The sequence below is a fragment of the Phacochoerus africanus genome, chromosome X, assembly GCF_016906955.1.
Source record: "Phacochoerus africanus isolate WHEZ1 chromosome X, ROS_Pafr_v1, whole genome shotgun sequence".
NCBI lineage: Eukaryota > Metazoa > Chordata > Mammalia > Artiodactyla > Suidae > Phacochoerus > Phacochoerus africanus.
This window is the reverse complement of record NC_062560.1, coordinates 114,975,766-114,990,543: the sequence shown is the minus strand read 5'-3', so window position 1 is coordinate 114,990,543 and position 14,778 is coordinate 114,975,766. Positions and strand designations below refer to the sequence as shown.

At 43.0% G+C, this 14,778-nt stretch overlaps 1 protein-coding gene across 1 annotated transcript in view; it reads left to right on the top strand.

The window, feature by feature from the left end:
- The window catches only part of CT55 (cancer/testis antigen 55), a 28,670-nt gene that overhangs the window by 12,611 nt on the left and 1,281 nt on the right, over positions 1–14,778 (top strand). The window contains exons 4-5 of the mRNA XM_047764264.1: positions 2,723–2,907; positions 6,957–7,101. Of these exons, the coding sequence (XP_047620220.1) occupies positions 2,723–2,907; positions 6,957–7,101 (330 nt within the window). The remainder of the gene's footprint in view (positions 1–2,722; positions 2,908–6,956; positions 7,102–14,778) is intronic.

Below are 14,778 nucleotides of genomic sequence, written 5' to 3'. Positions count from 1 at the left end.
GGTGGATTCGTCTGAGGCAGAGAGAGCGCAACATCTGAGGCGTCTGGAAGGTACTCTGCTCATCCCTCCCCTCCCCACGGGCCTTTACTTAGCGGCGCATTCCGCCCCTGGTTCTAGGCCACGAGGGCCACGAGGGCCACGAGGGCGCTGAGTGTCCCAGGCGGCGCCAACCTTTAGGAAGGGGGTCCCAGGTCCCGATCACGCCCTGGACTCCCTTGTCTAAGAGTGGCGAAGGTGTAGACAGAGAAGACCCCTGGGGAGCAGTGTCCCACCCCTGCATTTCCCGATGCCTTCGGAATTTACATTGGGGTGTTATGCGCATGTGCCGCGGATTCCTTTCCAGACTTCCCAAATGGCGCATCACCCTGATTTGAGGGTGAATCTGATTTTGTTTCACAAATAGGCGCGTATTTGAAGCCACGTAGAGGAATCGGTCAGAGGACAGGGTCCGCGTTTAATTTGTTCACCTCTGTGCCCTAAAAACCTACCCCAGAGTCTGGCACTGAGTGGCTGACGGAGGGACACTGAGAAGGTGTCATCTAGTTGATGGGAATCCGTTAAACTGATTTTGCCGGAGAGGGCGGCGTCCCTGCTCCGATTGCGATTGCGTTCATTCTGAGGTGTGCCGAATGCGCCTCTGTGCCCAGCACCGGGCCTGAGGGGCATCCACGCCCGTTGATCTTCGAGAAACTTCCGTGAGAGAAGTCGTGGTGTTGTCCATGTGACATCGAGGTCAGGGAGACGCAGGCAGGAAAGAGGGGGCACAGGCTAGTGTCACCCGGACCCGCGGCCCAGCAGCCGTTTCCTGACCTCGGCGCTGCCTTCCTGCCACAGGAGTAGATTGGCTGTGCGCTCCGGATGGCGGTTGGCCGGAGACAGCTCTTTGGGCAGCGTTATTCCCTCAGCAGGACCGAGGCTTCCAGGTGCCAGAATTGCCCTGCAGCTTCTCAGCGCGGTCTGGGGAGTTCGAATCCCGCGGAGGTGGCTGAGTCTTAGCGAAGTTTGCGATGCGAGGCTGCGGGGTAGCTTTTAGCGGGCAGCTCTCACTGCAGCGTCCAGGAATTACCCGTGCTTTTACCAACGGGACCACACGGGAGAGTTCTGGACAAGTTTTCATGTGCCCAAATGCAAGTTGGCACTTTGTCCCTTCCATGCTCTGGTATTTTATGATTTCACCTGACAAATTTGACCCCCCTCCCTGTTTTGGAAATTTTAAGGATTTTCTTGGCTAATGATTCTGTAACCTATTATAATCAAGATTTTCCCCAGCCAACCCCAGCGAGTTCCCCCGTCTTTGGCCAAGCACCTAAGGCATTGTGGTTCATATTGTGGGCTCTGCAGTCTGAGTCCCTGGGTTTAGATCCCAAATTGTGGTTTCCTAGCTGTGTTTGTTCAGAAAAAAAATAAACCCAAGTGGTTCAAATGCACATTTGGGCTAGATTTAAATCCCCGAATCTCTTTGTATGCTTTGTCTAGTTAGTTGTTTAAGAATCTCCAGATACTCCTGTTGAACCTGTGGTTGATAATGATGAAATTATATAATAATGGATGCGTGTAGACTGTCTAGCTGCAGATATCACGGCAGCAACTAACATAAACTCTAACCTGTGGGAGGCATTCAGAGTTCTAAGCACTTGACATACATGTATCAGTTAATCTTTATAACAACCTTTTCCCCCCCAGATTTATTGAGATATAATTGGCATATAACACTGTGTAAGTTTAAAATGTACAATGTGATATGATATATGTATATATTGTGAAGCATTTGTACAATAAAGCTAGTTAATATTTCCATCACCTCACATAATTATTTTTTGTAGTAGGAACATTTAAGATCAACTCCTTTTTTTTAATAGCCACACCCATGGCATATGGAAGTTCCTGGGCCAGGGATTGAATCTGGGCCCCAGCCCCCACCTACTACTCCACCGCTGTGGCAATGCTGGATCCTTAATTCATTGCGCCAGGCCAGGGAGCAAACCCGAGCCTCCGCATCAACCCAAGCTGCTGCAGTCGGATTCTTTTTTTTTTTTTGTCTTTTTGTCTTTTTGCCATTTTCTTGGGCCGCTCTCGCAGCATATGGAGGTTCCCAGGCTAGGGTTCGAATCGGAGCTGTAGCCACCAGCCTAAGCCAGAGCCACAGCAACGCTGGATCCGAGCCGCGTCTGCAACCTACACCACAGCTCACGGCAACGCCAGATCGTTAACCCACTGAGCAAGGCCAGGGATCGAACCCGCAACCTCATGGTTCCTAGTCGGGTTTGTTAACCACTGCGCCACGACGGGAACTCCTGCAGTCGGATTCTTAACCCATTGCGCCACAGTGGGAACTACTAAGATCCACTATTTTAGGCAGAAGTTGTCATTGCCCTTGTTTTAAAGATGAAAATAAATTCAGAGAGGAAAGACACCAACCCAGGATTACACAGATTTAGTAGGTACAGGGAAGAGCTGTGTGATTCGATGCCAGGCCTCCTGGCTCCAGACTCAGTGCTCTTCAGCTCAGAGCTCCACTACTTGGGCATAAAGCCACTGTGCCACGTCCCGTCTTGCACACTTAACCACTAGGCTCTACTGTCATTGTCATCAGTATCTCATATCTAGCCCAATTTATTTCCAGAGTTGGATCATTGGCTACTATATCTTCCTTTGATAGGGCCCATTTATAATATATATTTACTCTGGAGATTCATTAATGATACCTTTATTCATCTCTTAGGTGACACCAAGTTAAAAGTTGTCCAGGGAGTCGTGACCAAATTCTGTAGTGACCATGGATTCATTGATGAGTTGATCTACTTCAGCAGTGATGTTGTCACTGGCAACGTGCTTCTGAAAGTTGGGCAAAAGGTTACTGCAGTTGTGCAAGAAGATAGAACATCTCATAGACTGAAAGCCATCAAAGTAAGATAAGTCTGGGGACCATTTGTCTTCCTGGGGGGCTTCCACCCTTGCTTCTATTTATTGAGCTTCTCTGAGGTGACATGGTACAGTGGATGGAGAGTGGAATTTGAGGTCCAATTCACTGGATTGTGTGGGACATTTGTTCTTTTCTTTGTAGTGGTTTCTGTTTATAAAGACATAAATTGTATATGTATTTTTCAGCATTTAAAAATATGGTTAACAGTGATAATTGTTCGAGTCTATACTGCCCCCCGGAACTTCTTTTTTTCACCTAGGTAAAGAATGTTTGCATTTGTTGAAACGTAATCATAGGTGAGCAGACATGCATTTTAATCACTTCTTAACAGCCTTATTGAGGTACAATTGACATACCGTAAGATTCTCTGATTTTAAGGGTGTCCTTCAATTACATTTTTAGTAAATTTACAGCTGTGCAACCATTACCTCAGTAAGATGTTTACCATTTTAATAGATATGATCAAATTATGCTTCAGTTTTATGGGAGTAATTGACACTGTCAGGAGCAGGCTGTGAAAGTGCCTGTGGCTTTTCAGTTCAATAAAGAGCCTTATAAAGGCTTCTTCCAAAATTTACATACTTATTGACTTAGGTTTTCTTCTGAAAGTTATTTGTTTGTTTATGCCTAAATAATCAGTCTGCTTGGAGTTAATTGGGGTATAGCGATTGAGAGAAAGATCCACATCTTATTTTGTTAATGGATGTCCTCTTGTCCCCATACCGTTATTGGAATAATCCACTTTTTCCCTGCTGAGGTGAAAAATCACTTCCATCACGTACCACATTCCTATAGAATGTATAGGAACTATGGAGACCTCCAGTTGTGTTCATTTGATTGTTATCTTGCCCTGGAGGCATGATCAAATGGTGCGATTTACTAAAGTATTATAACACATCTCGAGGTCACCACGGCCTGGTTTCCCTGTCAAAACTTTAAAATTTTTGGAATTGTCCTGACCATTTCCTGTATGTCGGTTTTCCTGTATCAATTTAAAAACATTGTGTTTTATTCCCTCACTTCCAACCGAAACAACTACAACAATACCCGTTGGGATTTTTAAATTAATATGACTGAGTTTATAGATTTAATTTAGGGAGAACTGCCATAATGTTAATAGTCTTTTCCTCCAAAAAGCATATCTCTCCCCTTGTATGCTTCTGCATTGTTTCATGCTTTTCTTGAAATAGGTTGTATATATATTTCCTGCTAATTTTATTTCTCAGAGTTTTAATATTTTTGTTCCATTATCAATATATATTTTTATTTAACTTATTTAACTTATAAAAATAAACTTAATTTTAAAATAATTTAAACCATTATCAATGTATTTATATATTATATGTTCTGACCAATTTTGTCTCCTATTGTAATGGAGTCCAAGCTCATTCCACTTGCCCCATGACAGGCCAATAAGCCAAGAAAAGAGGTTTGGGGCAAGGAAAAGTGACTTTTTATTTAGAAAGTGAGCAAACTGAGAAGATGGTGGACTAATGTGCTAAAGAACCATCTTAATTTAGGGTAGAATTAAAGCTTCTTTTAGGAGTTCCTTTTGTGGCTCAGTGGTTAACAAATCCGATTAGGAACCATGAGGTGGCAGGTTCGATCCCTGGCCTCACTCAGTGGGTTGAGGAGCCGGCGTGAGCTGTGGTGTAGGTCGCAGACGCAGCTCGGATCCCGAATTGCTGTGGCTCTGGCGTAGGCCGGTGGCTACAGCTCTGATTAGACCCCTAGTCTGAGAACCTCCATATGCCCTGAGTGTGGCCCTAAAAAAGACAAAAGACAAAACAAAAAGCTTCTATTATGTTAGGGAAGGGGGAAGCAGTGTGCCTGATTACTTCATGGACATTATTTGGATTGGTTGCTGATGAGGAATCAGGTAGTATTTCCGAAGTCAACATTATCAACCTTCTGGTTCCACTCGGTCTGGGGTCTACATGCTGGTGGTCAGCATGCAGTTAATTTCTGCCACCTGGTGGGGGTTTCAGTATCTGCAAAACAGATCAAAGGATATGGCTCAGAATATTATCTATGGCCCTTGAGGAGGAACTATAGGTCTTTGACTTTGTTTTATGGCTAAACAATTATTATTTTGTCATGCTTGACTGTTGTCCTTTATTTCTGCATTTTCTCACTTCTTTGATTAAATTTACTCTTTGGAAGTTGGGGAAGGCCCCAGAAGCCAAAGCTTTCCCACAAACAAGAGGCCATGGGTGGGAAGGAGGAAGGGCATCTGTTTCCAGGAAAGCCCCACAGGGTCCTGCTTGGTCTCACTATGTAGTAAAGTATTGATTTTTGTTATATAACTTTCGTAGATGGAAAACTTACTGAACTTTTCTTTGTGTCTTTCTTAAATGGCTAAGATATACTTTATTATTATTACTATTATTTAGATAGCAACTGTCAACTGAATGTTTAACATAAACTTTTCTCTAAAATCAGGAGTTCCCATCGTGGTGCAGTGGAAACAAATCCGACTAGGAACCATGAGGTTGTGGGTTCGGTCCCTGGCCTTGCTCAGTGGGTTAAGGATCCAGCGTTGCCATGAGCTGTTGGTGTAGGTCGCAGATGTGGCTCGGATCCCGTGTCGCTGTGGCTCTGGCGTAGGCTGGCAGCTGTAGCTCCAATTAGACCCCTAGCCTGGAAACCTCCATATGCCGTGGGTGTGGCCCTAAAACGACAAAAGACAAAAAGCCAAAAAAAAAAAAAAGAGAGATTAAAAAAAACTTTTCTCTAAAATCATATATAAATAATTTAAACTCTAGAAGGATATAAAATGAAAAATAAAAATCACCCTTCATGCCCTCTTAGGCAACTTTTATTCCTCAGTCATGGTACTTTTTGTGATTTGTTGATATACACAACATTGTGTATGTGGTGATCATTTGGTAGTACATTAATAATATATATACTATTAAATTTTTCCTTCAAAGAGTGCACGGATATTTATGCATAGTAAAAACATCTGGAGCAGAGTAAGTATCAGAATGTGGTCAGTGTTTATCTTGAGATGGATATCAGATTTATGGATTATGTATAATTGGCTTTTGCTTTTTTTCTGTGTCATATTTTTGTGCAATGAACAGGTATTATTAGTATAATTAGAAAAGCCAAATATGAAAGCCTTTACACTTCCAATAATAAAAGTTTTGAATGCTTCCCTACTGGAGATAAATTAAGCCCTAATTTGACCTGCCTTATTTAGAGCCAACTTCATGCCATGTTCTGTCACTCCACCTCCCTAGGTGCCCTGATCTGGAATCTTAAAATTCTCTTCCTTGTTCGTCTCTCTTGACATACGATTTCCCTCCTCCTTTGCTATCTCTGTATTCCTGTCCTCACCCTACCCTCCTTTGCTGATAAAATCTTTCTCTTCTTTCACAGCTCAGGTCAAATCCCACTTTCTGCAAGATATTGTCCTATATTCTCTCAGTCTTAAATTCTCTTCTTACTGGGAATTCTCAGGGGCCAATTTTTGCACTTATTTTTACCATGTGTCGAAACTTGCTTTTAATTCATTAATTTTGCCTTTTTCTCCCCTTTGCTTGTGAATTCCTAGAGGCAGGAACAGTATATCTTTTACCTTTGAAATGAATATGATCAGTGCATTTACCTTGTTGCATGAATAGTTTTTAGACACATTAAAAATGTATGACATTACAATGCAAAGCGTGAACCCTCATTTAAACCATGAACTTCAGTTAAATATAATTTGTCGATATTGGCTCATCAATTGAACAAAGGTACTAATTGAAAAATACATGACGCTAATAATAGGGGGAAACTGAGGGTGAAGGAGAGGAATATACAGATGGGAACTTTCTGTTCAATTTTTTTAAACTGCTCTTAAAAAAAATAAAAAATACTGAAGCTTAGGCATTATTTTATCATGTTTAAGATATGTTTGTCAGGTGAAACATATTCACCACTGTTTATTGTAGTTGTTTAAACCATTTCTCAAACAACAATGATTTAAGCATATGTTTCTGATTTTAAAACTTACGTGGGAAGTAACTGTTTCTTTATCCCCCAGGTAGATGCTTTCTGCGATGAATGCCATGATGATGGGCCGCCAGACCCCTGCCCTAGAGTTTCCCTGGGCTGTATTAACTCTCTGATGGAAGATGGCCACTGCATTCATCACACAACTTACTTCTCTCTGGATGTTGTTTGTAAAGGTACCATTTAACATTTTTTAAATTTTAAAATTAGGTTTTACCTATTTTGTAATTTTATAGATTGCGTTTGAAGATGGTGACAGGCATAATTTCTGGGGTCAAATTTGAGACATGTTTAATTGATGAGAGGAGTTTATGCTGGAATGCCTTCTCCATTGTCCTTGGCTCCAGCTGGAGGCTCTCTACTTGAGGTGGATCTTTGGAGTTGAAAAGGATGTACATCGAGGGACAGATACATGATGTTTTTAAAAGCTCATGCTATCATTTGCTGCATTTTCATTTCTTGGATGCAGTTATTCGTATTTGAGTAATTTTTTCATTCACATAGGCATTGAGTTTGTAATCTAACTGAAAAACATTACAAGTATACAGAGATACTATTTTTTTTTAAATAATTCAGAAGCTTTAAAATAAGACTTGGATGTAGACTTGTACCTTTCCGTTGGTTCACAAACTTGCCCTGTACATGGAGAGCAAGGAAAGACCTAGAAAGAGGTGGACCACTCCAGGTGGGTAGGGGGCAGGTTTAATAAGCAAAAGAACTTAATATATGAGGCTTGTCTCGGGTGCCACAAGACAGGTAGATCTCTGCACCCACTCATCAGAATCTTAAAAGTTTATGCAGAGGCAGTTCCCGTCATGGCGCAGCGGAATCGAATCCAACTAGGAACCATGAGGTTGCGGGTTTGATCCCTGAGCTAGCTAAGTGGGTTAAGGATCCGGCATTACTGCAAGCTGTGGTGTAGGTCACAGACGAGACTCAGATCCTGTGTGGCTGTGGCTGTGGTGCAGGCTGGCAGCAACAGCTCCGATTAGACCCCTAGCCTGGGAACCTCCATATGCCGTGGGTGTGACCCTAAAAGGACAAAAGACCAAAAAATATCTATATATAAATAAAAATCTTATGTGACGCCAAACCACACTCATGCCTATTAAAAAAAAAGTTTACACAGAGGCCTTAACAGGGTTCAGTCACATGTACCACCCAAATGATCTCTGCAATACCTTACTCTCTCAAGGCTGCATCCTTGAACCGGCTCCAGCTGTGAGATCGGTGGATGGAGCATACATTCCAATGTCAACGGAGGAGATGAGGAACCTCCAATTGCCCGGGTTCAGTTGGTGGGTCCAGTGGTCATGTCTTCTCAGGAACCTCCTCCAACACTTTCTGTGTATATGTGTGTGTGTGTGTGTTGTGTCCATTAATTATCAGGCATGACATTTTTCTGTTTTATGCCCAAAGCAATAATTCATTAATTTGTTTATGCTGTTGGAGTTTAATTCGGCTCAAGATAGAGTACTAGATATTAGCAAGACCAAGGTAACTAAGATTTTATTAAACCCTGCCTACGAAAAGCTTGTAGTCTAATTGGGAGAGACAGACCTTAAAAGAATGCGACTTAAAAACAAACAAAAAACATAACTGAGCAGAGGAGAGAGAATGGTTGACTGCTATGGACGAGACCTGGGGGAGGCTGCCTTGGTGAAATGCTTTCCCAGCAGGACTCATACGCCTGCAACCCCCTGCCAGGCTAGATTTTGAAAGGTGAATAGATGTGAAAATATGGTACCTCTTTAAGCTGCATGAGCTGCATTTAGCCTAGATAAAAAAAGGAAGTTAGTTCAGCCCCACCAAGCATCTTTCTCTTTTACTTTTCTTGGGTTTAAAAGCCAGGATTTGGGAGGGGAAGGGAGTGGGATGGACTGGGAGTTTGGGGTTAATAGATGCAAACTACTGCATTTGGAGTGGATAAGCAATGAGATCCTGCTGTAGAGCACAGGGAAATATATCTAGTCCCTTGTGATGGAACACGATGGAGGATAATGTGAGAAATATATATATATATATATATATGTATGTGTGTGACTGGGTCACTTTGCTGTACAGTAGAAATTGACAGAACACTGTAGACCAACTATAATGGAAAAAATAAAAATCATTTAAAAAAACTATACTTCAATAAATTTAAAGAAAATAAATAAAAGCCAGAATTTGACCTTGAAAATCCCCAAAGATGATTGTCTGATGGCAGATAGGATTTTAAGATCCCTTTGATCCAAAATACTCAATTCTAGGAGGAAAGGCCCCTGGGATTGCTAGGCTCCAAAGGCAATCTCTTAGACCCTATGACCATGGCTATAACCATGCCAACAGGGAGTCACCACCAATGGTAGCCCTCACTAGGAGAATTCTTCTCGAGATGGGAAACACTGGACATGTTTGTAATGCCAAAGAGATTGACCAAAGGTGAAGAAGGGAGCAGCAAGGACTGATGGAACGCGGTCCCTGGTTGTAAAGAGAGGATGAGACCCAGAGCAGGGATGGAGGGATTTGCTGCTGCAACATAAGTAGAGTGAATTCGAGTAATGGGCTCTCTAAGGTGAAAGACAGAGTAGGGAAGTTCTCTTCGTGGCTCAGCAGCTAATGAACCCAACTAGGATCTCTGAGGATGGAGGTTCGATTCCTGGCCTCAGATCCGGCATTGCAGTGAGCTGTACTGTAGGTCGCAGATGCCACTCGGATCCAGAGTTGGTATGGCTGTGGTGTAGGCCGGCAGTTGTAGCTCCGATTCCACCCCTAGCCCAGGGACTTCCATATGCCTCAGGTTCGGCCCTAAAAAGCAACCAAAAAAAAAAAAAAAGAGAGAGAGAGAGACAGAGAGAGAGTAGGTGAAAAAGAAGACCTGGGTGGGCACCTAGCTAGTCATACTTAGAATTGTCAGAATAGCTGCTGTTAATCTGATTACAAAACCCAGTGGAAGTGGCAAAAAGCACTTATGATTTAAAACAATGGGAGTCTAAAAGAAGGGAAAATTGTGTTAATTATTTTGTTGTTCCACATAATGGGGAGTCTGTGTATGTTCTTTCCTTGTTTACAGTCATTCAGCAGATCCTTCAGAGCCTCGCTCTGTTCCAAGTACTATTTTCATAACACTTACATTCTAATGAGGCAGAGCTCAGACAATCTGCGGGCAAGCCTCCTCCCCCGGCCACCCCCCAGCACAGACATGCAGATTGGTTTTACTCTCCAGAATGTGACCAAGGTATTAGGTTAATAAAACTGGGAGTACCACGGGCGTGATAGTATTGATAGCAGCTTGGGGGAAGCCTCTGAGGCGGTGACACTGGAGCTGAGACATGAAGGAGAAGAAGGAGCCAGCTGGGAAAACTCTTCCAAACCAAGGAAGAAACATGGGGAACGTCCTGAGGTGGAAAAAGCTTGGCATGTCCTCGGACCTGCAGTGGGGGCAGGACGGCTGGAGTGTGTGAGTAGGTGTCATGTAACTTGCACGAGGGACAGGTATGAAATGAGATTGTAAATGCCAGTGGGACCCAGATGTTGTGGAATCCAGCCCTGTGCTAAGTACGGAATCTGCACTAGCCGATTTAATCCTCTGGGGACCCTTCTGAGGTAGGCTTGGTGCGGTCAGTCCTAATAGGATGATAGAGATGAAAAAGCTTGTAAGTGGGTTAAGGAATGAGTGGGTGGTGACTAAATGCAGATGTGTGTGGCAGGAGTGTGTGAGAGGAGGAATGTGTGCGTGTTTTCTGCCCACACGAATGTGCTTCTATGTCAGTGGGAGGTGTTCTCATTGGTGCCTCTGGGTCCAGGATCCCGGTTGGTTTTACCTGCCTCACAGTACGGTGGGGATCAGCCCCGTTTTGCAGACAAGGTTGGAGGGTGTAGGTCCAAGAGTGTTGCTTATGGGAAATGGTTAACCTCAGTGATGTGTCTCAGATTATTTTTTTTACGTGAGTAAGCAGGAAATCTTAACCATTTTGGTGAAGGATGCTACAATGGAATTGGGCATTTGGCCTAGGGGGAGAGGTGGAGACATCTCTCTCACGCACAGCATTGCTATTTCTTTGTTTACTTTTCAGGTTATACACTAAAATGTATATACAGAACATCCTGTATATCCTTATGTAAGCAGCGTGACCTCAGGCAGAAGCCTGGGATCACAAATAAGGTTATTTCCTCATTTTTCAGAATATATTTATTGGCTCAAGTACCCAACTGAAAGATTAAAAGAAAGTTCCCTATAGCCTGCTCATCCCTTTTTGGACGTTCCCTTACGCCTTGAGTTGTCCAATAGTCCATCATCTTACTCAACCCAAGAGTAGCTCCCCTGTTTCTTTTTTTCTTTTTCTTTTTTTTCTTGCTTTTCAGGGCCATACCCACAGCACATGGAAGTTTCCAGGCTAGAGGTCAAATCGGAGCTACAGCTGCTGGCCTACACCACAGCCACAGCAACGCAGGACCTGAGCCAGGTCTGCAGGCTACACCACAGCTCAGGGCAAAGCCGGATCCTTAACCCACTGAGAGAGGCCAGGGATCAAACCTGCATCCTCATGGATACTAGTCAGGTTCATTGCCACTGAGCCACAATGGGAACTCCTTTTTTATTTTTTTCTTCCCTGTTTGCTGTGTGCCTCTGTGGTGACTAAAGGCCCTGTTATTCAGCTGCTGACATTCTGATGATTGGATTTGGCTAGGGGGGAGCACAGTCACGAGACTGGACTGGGCAGACCCCCCCACCTACCTCATTGCCAGGCCGCATGTTGGCAGTGACTTTATACTTTATACCAAAGACTGTAGCTTCTAAAAGGCCACCCTCTCCTACAGCTCTAGCTGTGGGGGGAGACCATATCCTCTATGGTCCAAACTGAGTCATTTTTAAGACTAAAAGGGGGTGTCACATGTGATTAAAGTTAAATCTGCTTTTGAAGTATTTATATATGACTAACAGATTGGTTTTATGTCTGGACCTTTAAAACAGTAATATTTATAAATTTTTCAGAAGTAAAATTATTTCGAGAAAAACCTGTGTACATTAATGCAAACTTTTGAATGTTTCATCAAATTGCAATCCAATGGCAAATTTGTAGATTTTCTTAATTTCCTTCCATTCTGTTAGACATTATGAATGTCTCCAGTACAAAATAAGAGCTACATTCAAAGATTCTTGCCACATGCTGACATGTTCCCAAGTACAATGATCTGACTTCAAGTTTGTGCACCATTTAAGCTCTAATGGTTCAACTTGTTCACTTCCTCCATTTTTTTCAACATCTCTCTCTTTGTAAACTTCATAACAATACTTGTATTTCTCCAAAAGCTTTAAAACCTGAATTTTGTCACTATGTTGAATTTTTTAATTAAAGATTTCCAGCTGATTTTATTTTATTTGCTTTTTAGGGCCACACTTGTGGCATATGGAGGTTCCAAGGCTAGGGGTCAAATCAGAGATACAGCCACTGGCCTCCACCACAGCCACAGCAATGCCGGATCCCAGCTGTGTCTGCAACCTACACCACAGCTCACAGCAATGCCAGATCCTTAACCCACCGAGCAAGGCCAGGGATCAAACCCGCAACCTCATGGCTCCTAGTCAGATTCGTTTCCGCTGTACCACGACGGGAACTCCAGCTGATTTTAAACAGACTGTAATTACAACAGAAAATACTCATTTTCTCAAAAAATCACTATCAGAGTCTCTTGTGGTACAGTGGGTTAAGGTTCCAGCATTGTCACTGCAGCCACTTGGGTTGCTGCTGTGGCAGGGGTTTGATCCCTGTCCTGGGAACTTCCACATGCCATGGCACAGACAAAAAAAAAAGTCACTACCATGTTAAGACAGGCAGGCTGATTTACACAGTAGTCCTTCAGAGGTAAAGCATGCCTAAAATCTCATCAGTACAGTAAAAAGAGAAAACTAACCATGCTGACTCATTTTCCTTTTTTTTTTTTTTGTCTTTTTAGGGCTGCATCCTCGGCACATGGAGGTTCCCAGGCTAGGGGTTTAATAGGAGCTGCAGCTGCCGGCCTACACCACAGCCACAGCAACGCGGGATCTGAGCCGCATCTGTGACCTACACCAACAGCTCACAGCAACGGTGGATCCTTAACCCACTGAGGAAGGCCAGGGATCAAACCCGCAACCTTATGGTTCCTGGTCGGAGTCGTTTCTGCTGTGCCATGATGGGAACTCCTCATTTTCCTTTTGTATTCAGTATAAACTTTGCCCAGAAGTTTTGTAGTTCAGTTATTTTTAATATATAAACACACACACACACACACACACACACACACAGAAATTTTGATTACTATGGCTTCAGTTTTGGTTGAACATCATAAATATTTGGATGTGGTTATGAATTATGCTTACACCACAGCCAATTCCAAGTTCATTTCTGCTCCATCAGTTGGGTGTTTTATTTTTCTTTTAGGTTCTAAGAAACTTCTGCTTACTATGATGGTTTATTCCAAATTTGTATTGGTATTAGCAGTGCAAAAATAAATAATGTTATCACCAGTGTGGGACTTTTAACCCATTGGGTAAATATGTAAATATTTGTCTATAAATGTAAAATATAAAATACAAAGTTCCCATCATGGCTCAGCAGTAATGAACCTGACTAGTATCCATGAAGATGAAGAGTTTGATCCCTGGCCTTACTCAGTGGGTTGAGAATCCAACGTTGCCGTGAGTTGTGGTGTAGGTCTCAGAAGTGGCTCGGGTCCTGCATTGCTGTGGCTGTGGTATAGGCTGGCAGCTACAGCTCCGATTAGACCCTTAGCCTGGGAACCTCCATATGCCACACCTATGGCCCTAAAAAGTAAACAAAACAAAACAAAACAAAACAATGGAGTTCCTGTTGTAGCTCAGCGGGTTAAGAACCCAACTAGTATCCATGAAGATGTAGGTTCGACCCAGCCTGCTCAGTGGGTTAAGGATCTGGTGTTGCCGAAAGCTGTGGTGTAGGTCGTGGATACAGCTCACATCTGGCAGTGTTGCTGTGGCTGTGGTGTAGGCCAGCAGCTACAGCTCCAATTCAGCCCCTAGCTTAGGAATGTCCATATACCATAGGTGCAGCTCTGAAAAGACAAAAAAAAAAAAAAAGTGTTCATTGTTAGTTCAAAACACCTGAGAAAATTGTTTCTTTCTACAGCACTGTGTTCTACTGCTCCTGCTGGTAGTAATAATAGCAATCAACATTTATTTGGTGCTGGGCATGTGCCAGGCACTATTCTGTGAGTTCTGTATGTACTGAGTAATTGTCCCTTCAACTCCATGTAGTAGGTACTACTCTTATGCTTCTCATTTTACAGATGAAGAAATCAAGGCCCAGAGTTAAGTAACTTGATCCAGGTTGTACATTGAGTAAGGGGCAGTACTAAGGTTTGAACTCAGGCAGTCAGACTCATACGTGTGCTCTTCCTTAGGAATTTTCCTTCCTCTCCAGGAGTTGAAAATGTGACCAATGGTTTGATGAATCCTATGCTGCTCCTACAAAGACTGCTCTGAGACGCCCAGTTGATGCTTTTCCCCAATTGACCTTAAGTCAGTAGAGAGAATCACTACTTAAAGGATTATACATTTCCTTTCTGACAGGAAGACTTGCAAGTTACCTGTTTTTAAATGTTCAAAATGGGAGTTCCCTGGTGGCTCAGCGGGTTAAGGATCCAGCATTGTCACAGCTGCGGCTCGAATTGCTGCTGTGGTATGGGTTCTATCCCTGGCCCTGGAAACTTCTACATGCCACAGGGTGTGGCCAAAGAGAAAAAAAATGTTCTCAATGTACCTTTGATGTAATAGAAGCTATTTTGGGGGATTACAAGTAACTTGGGAAATTTAACATGACAACATTGAGGTAATCCCACCTTTCTCTCCG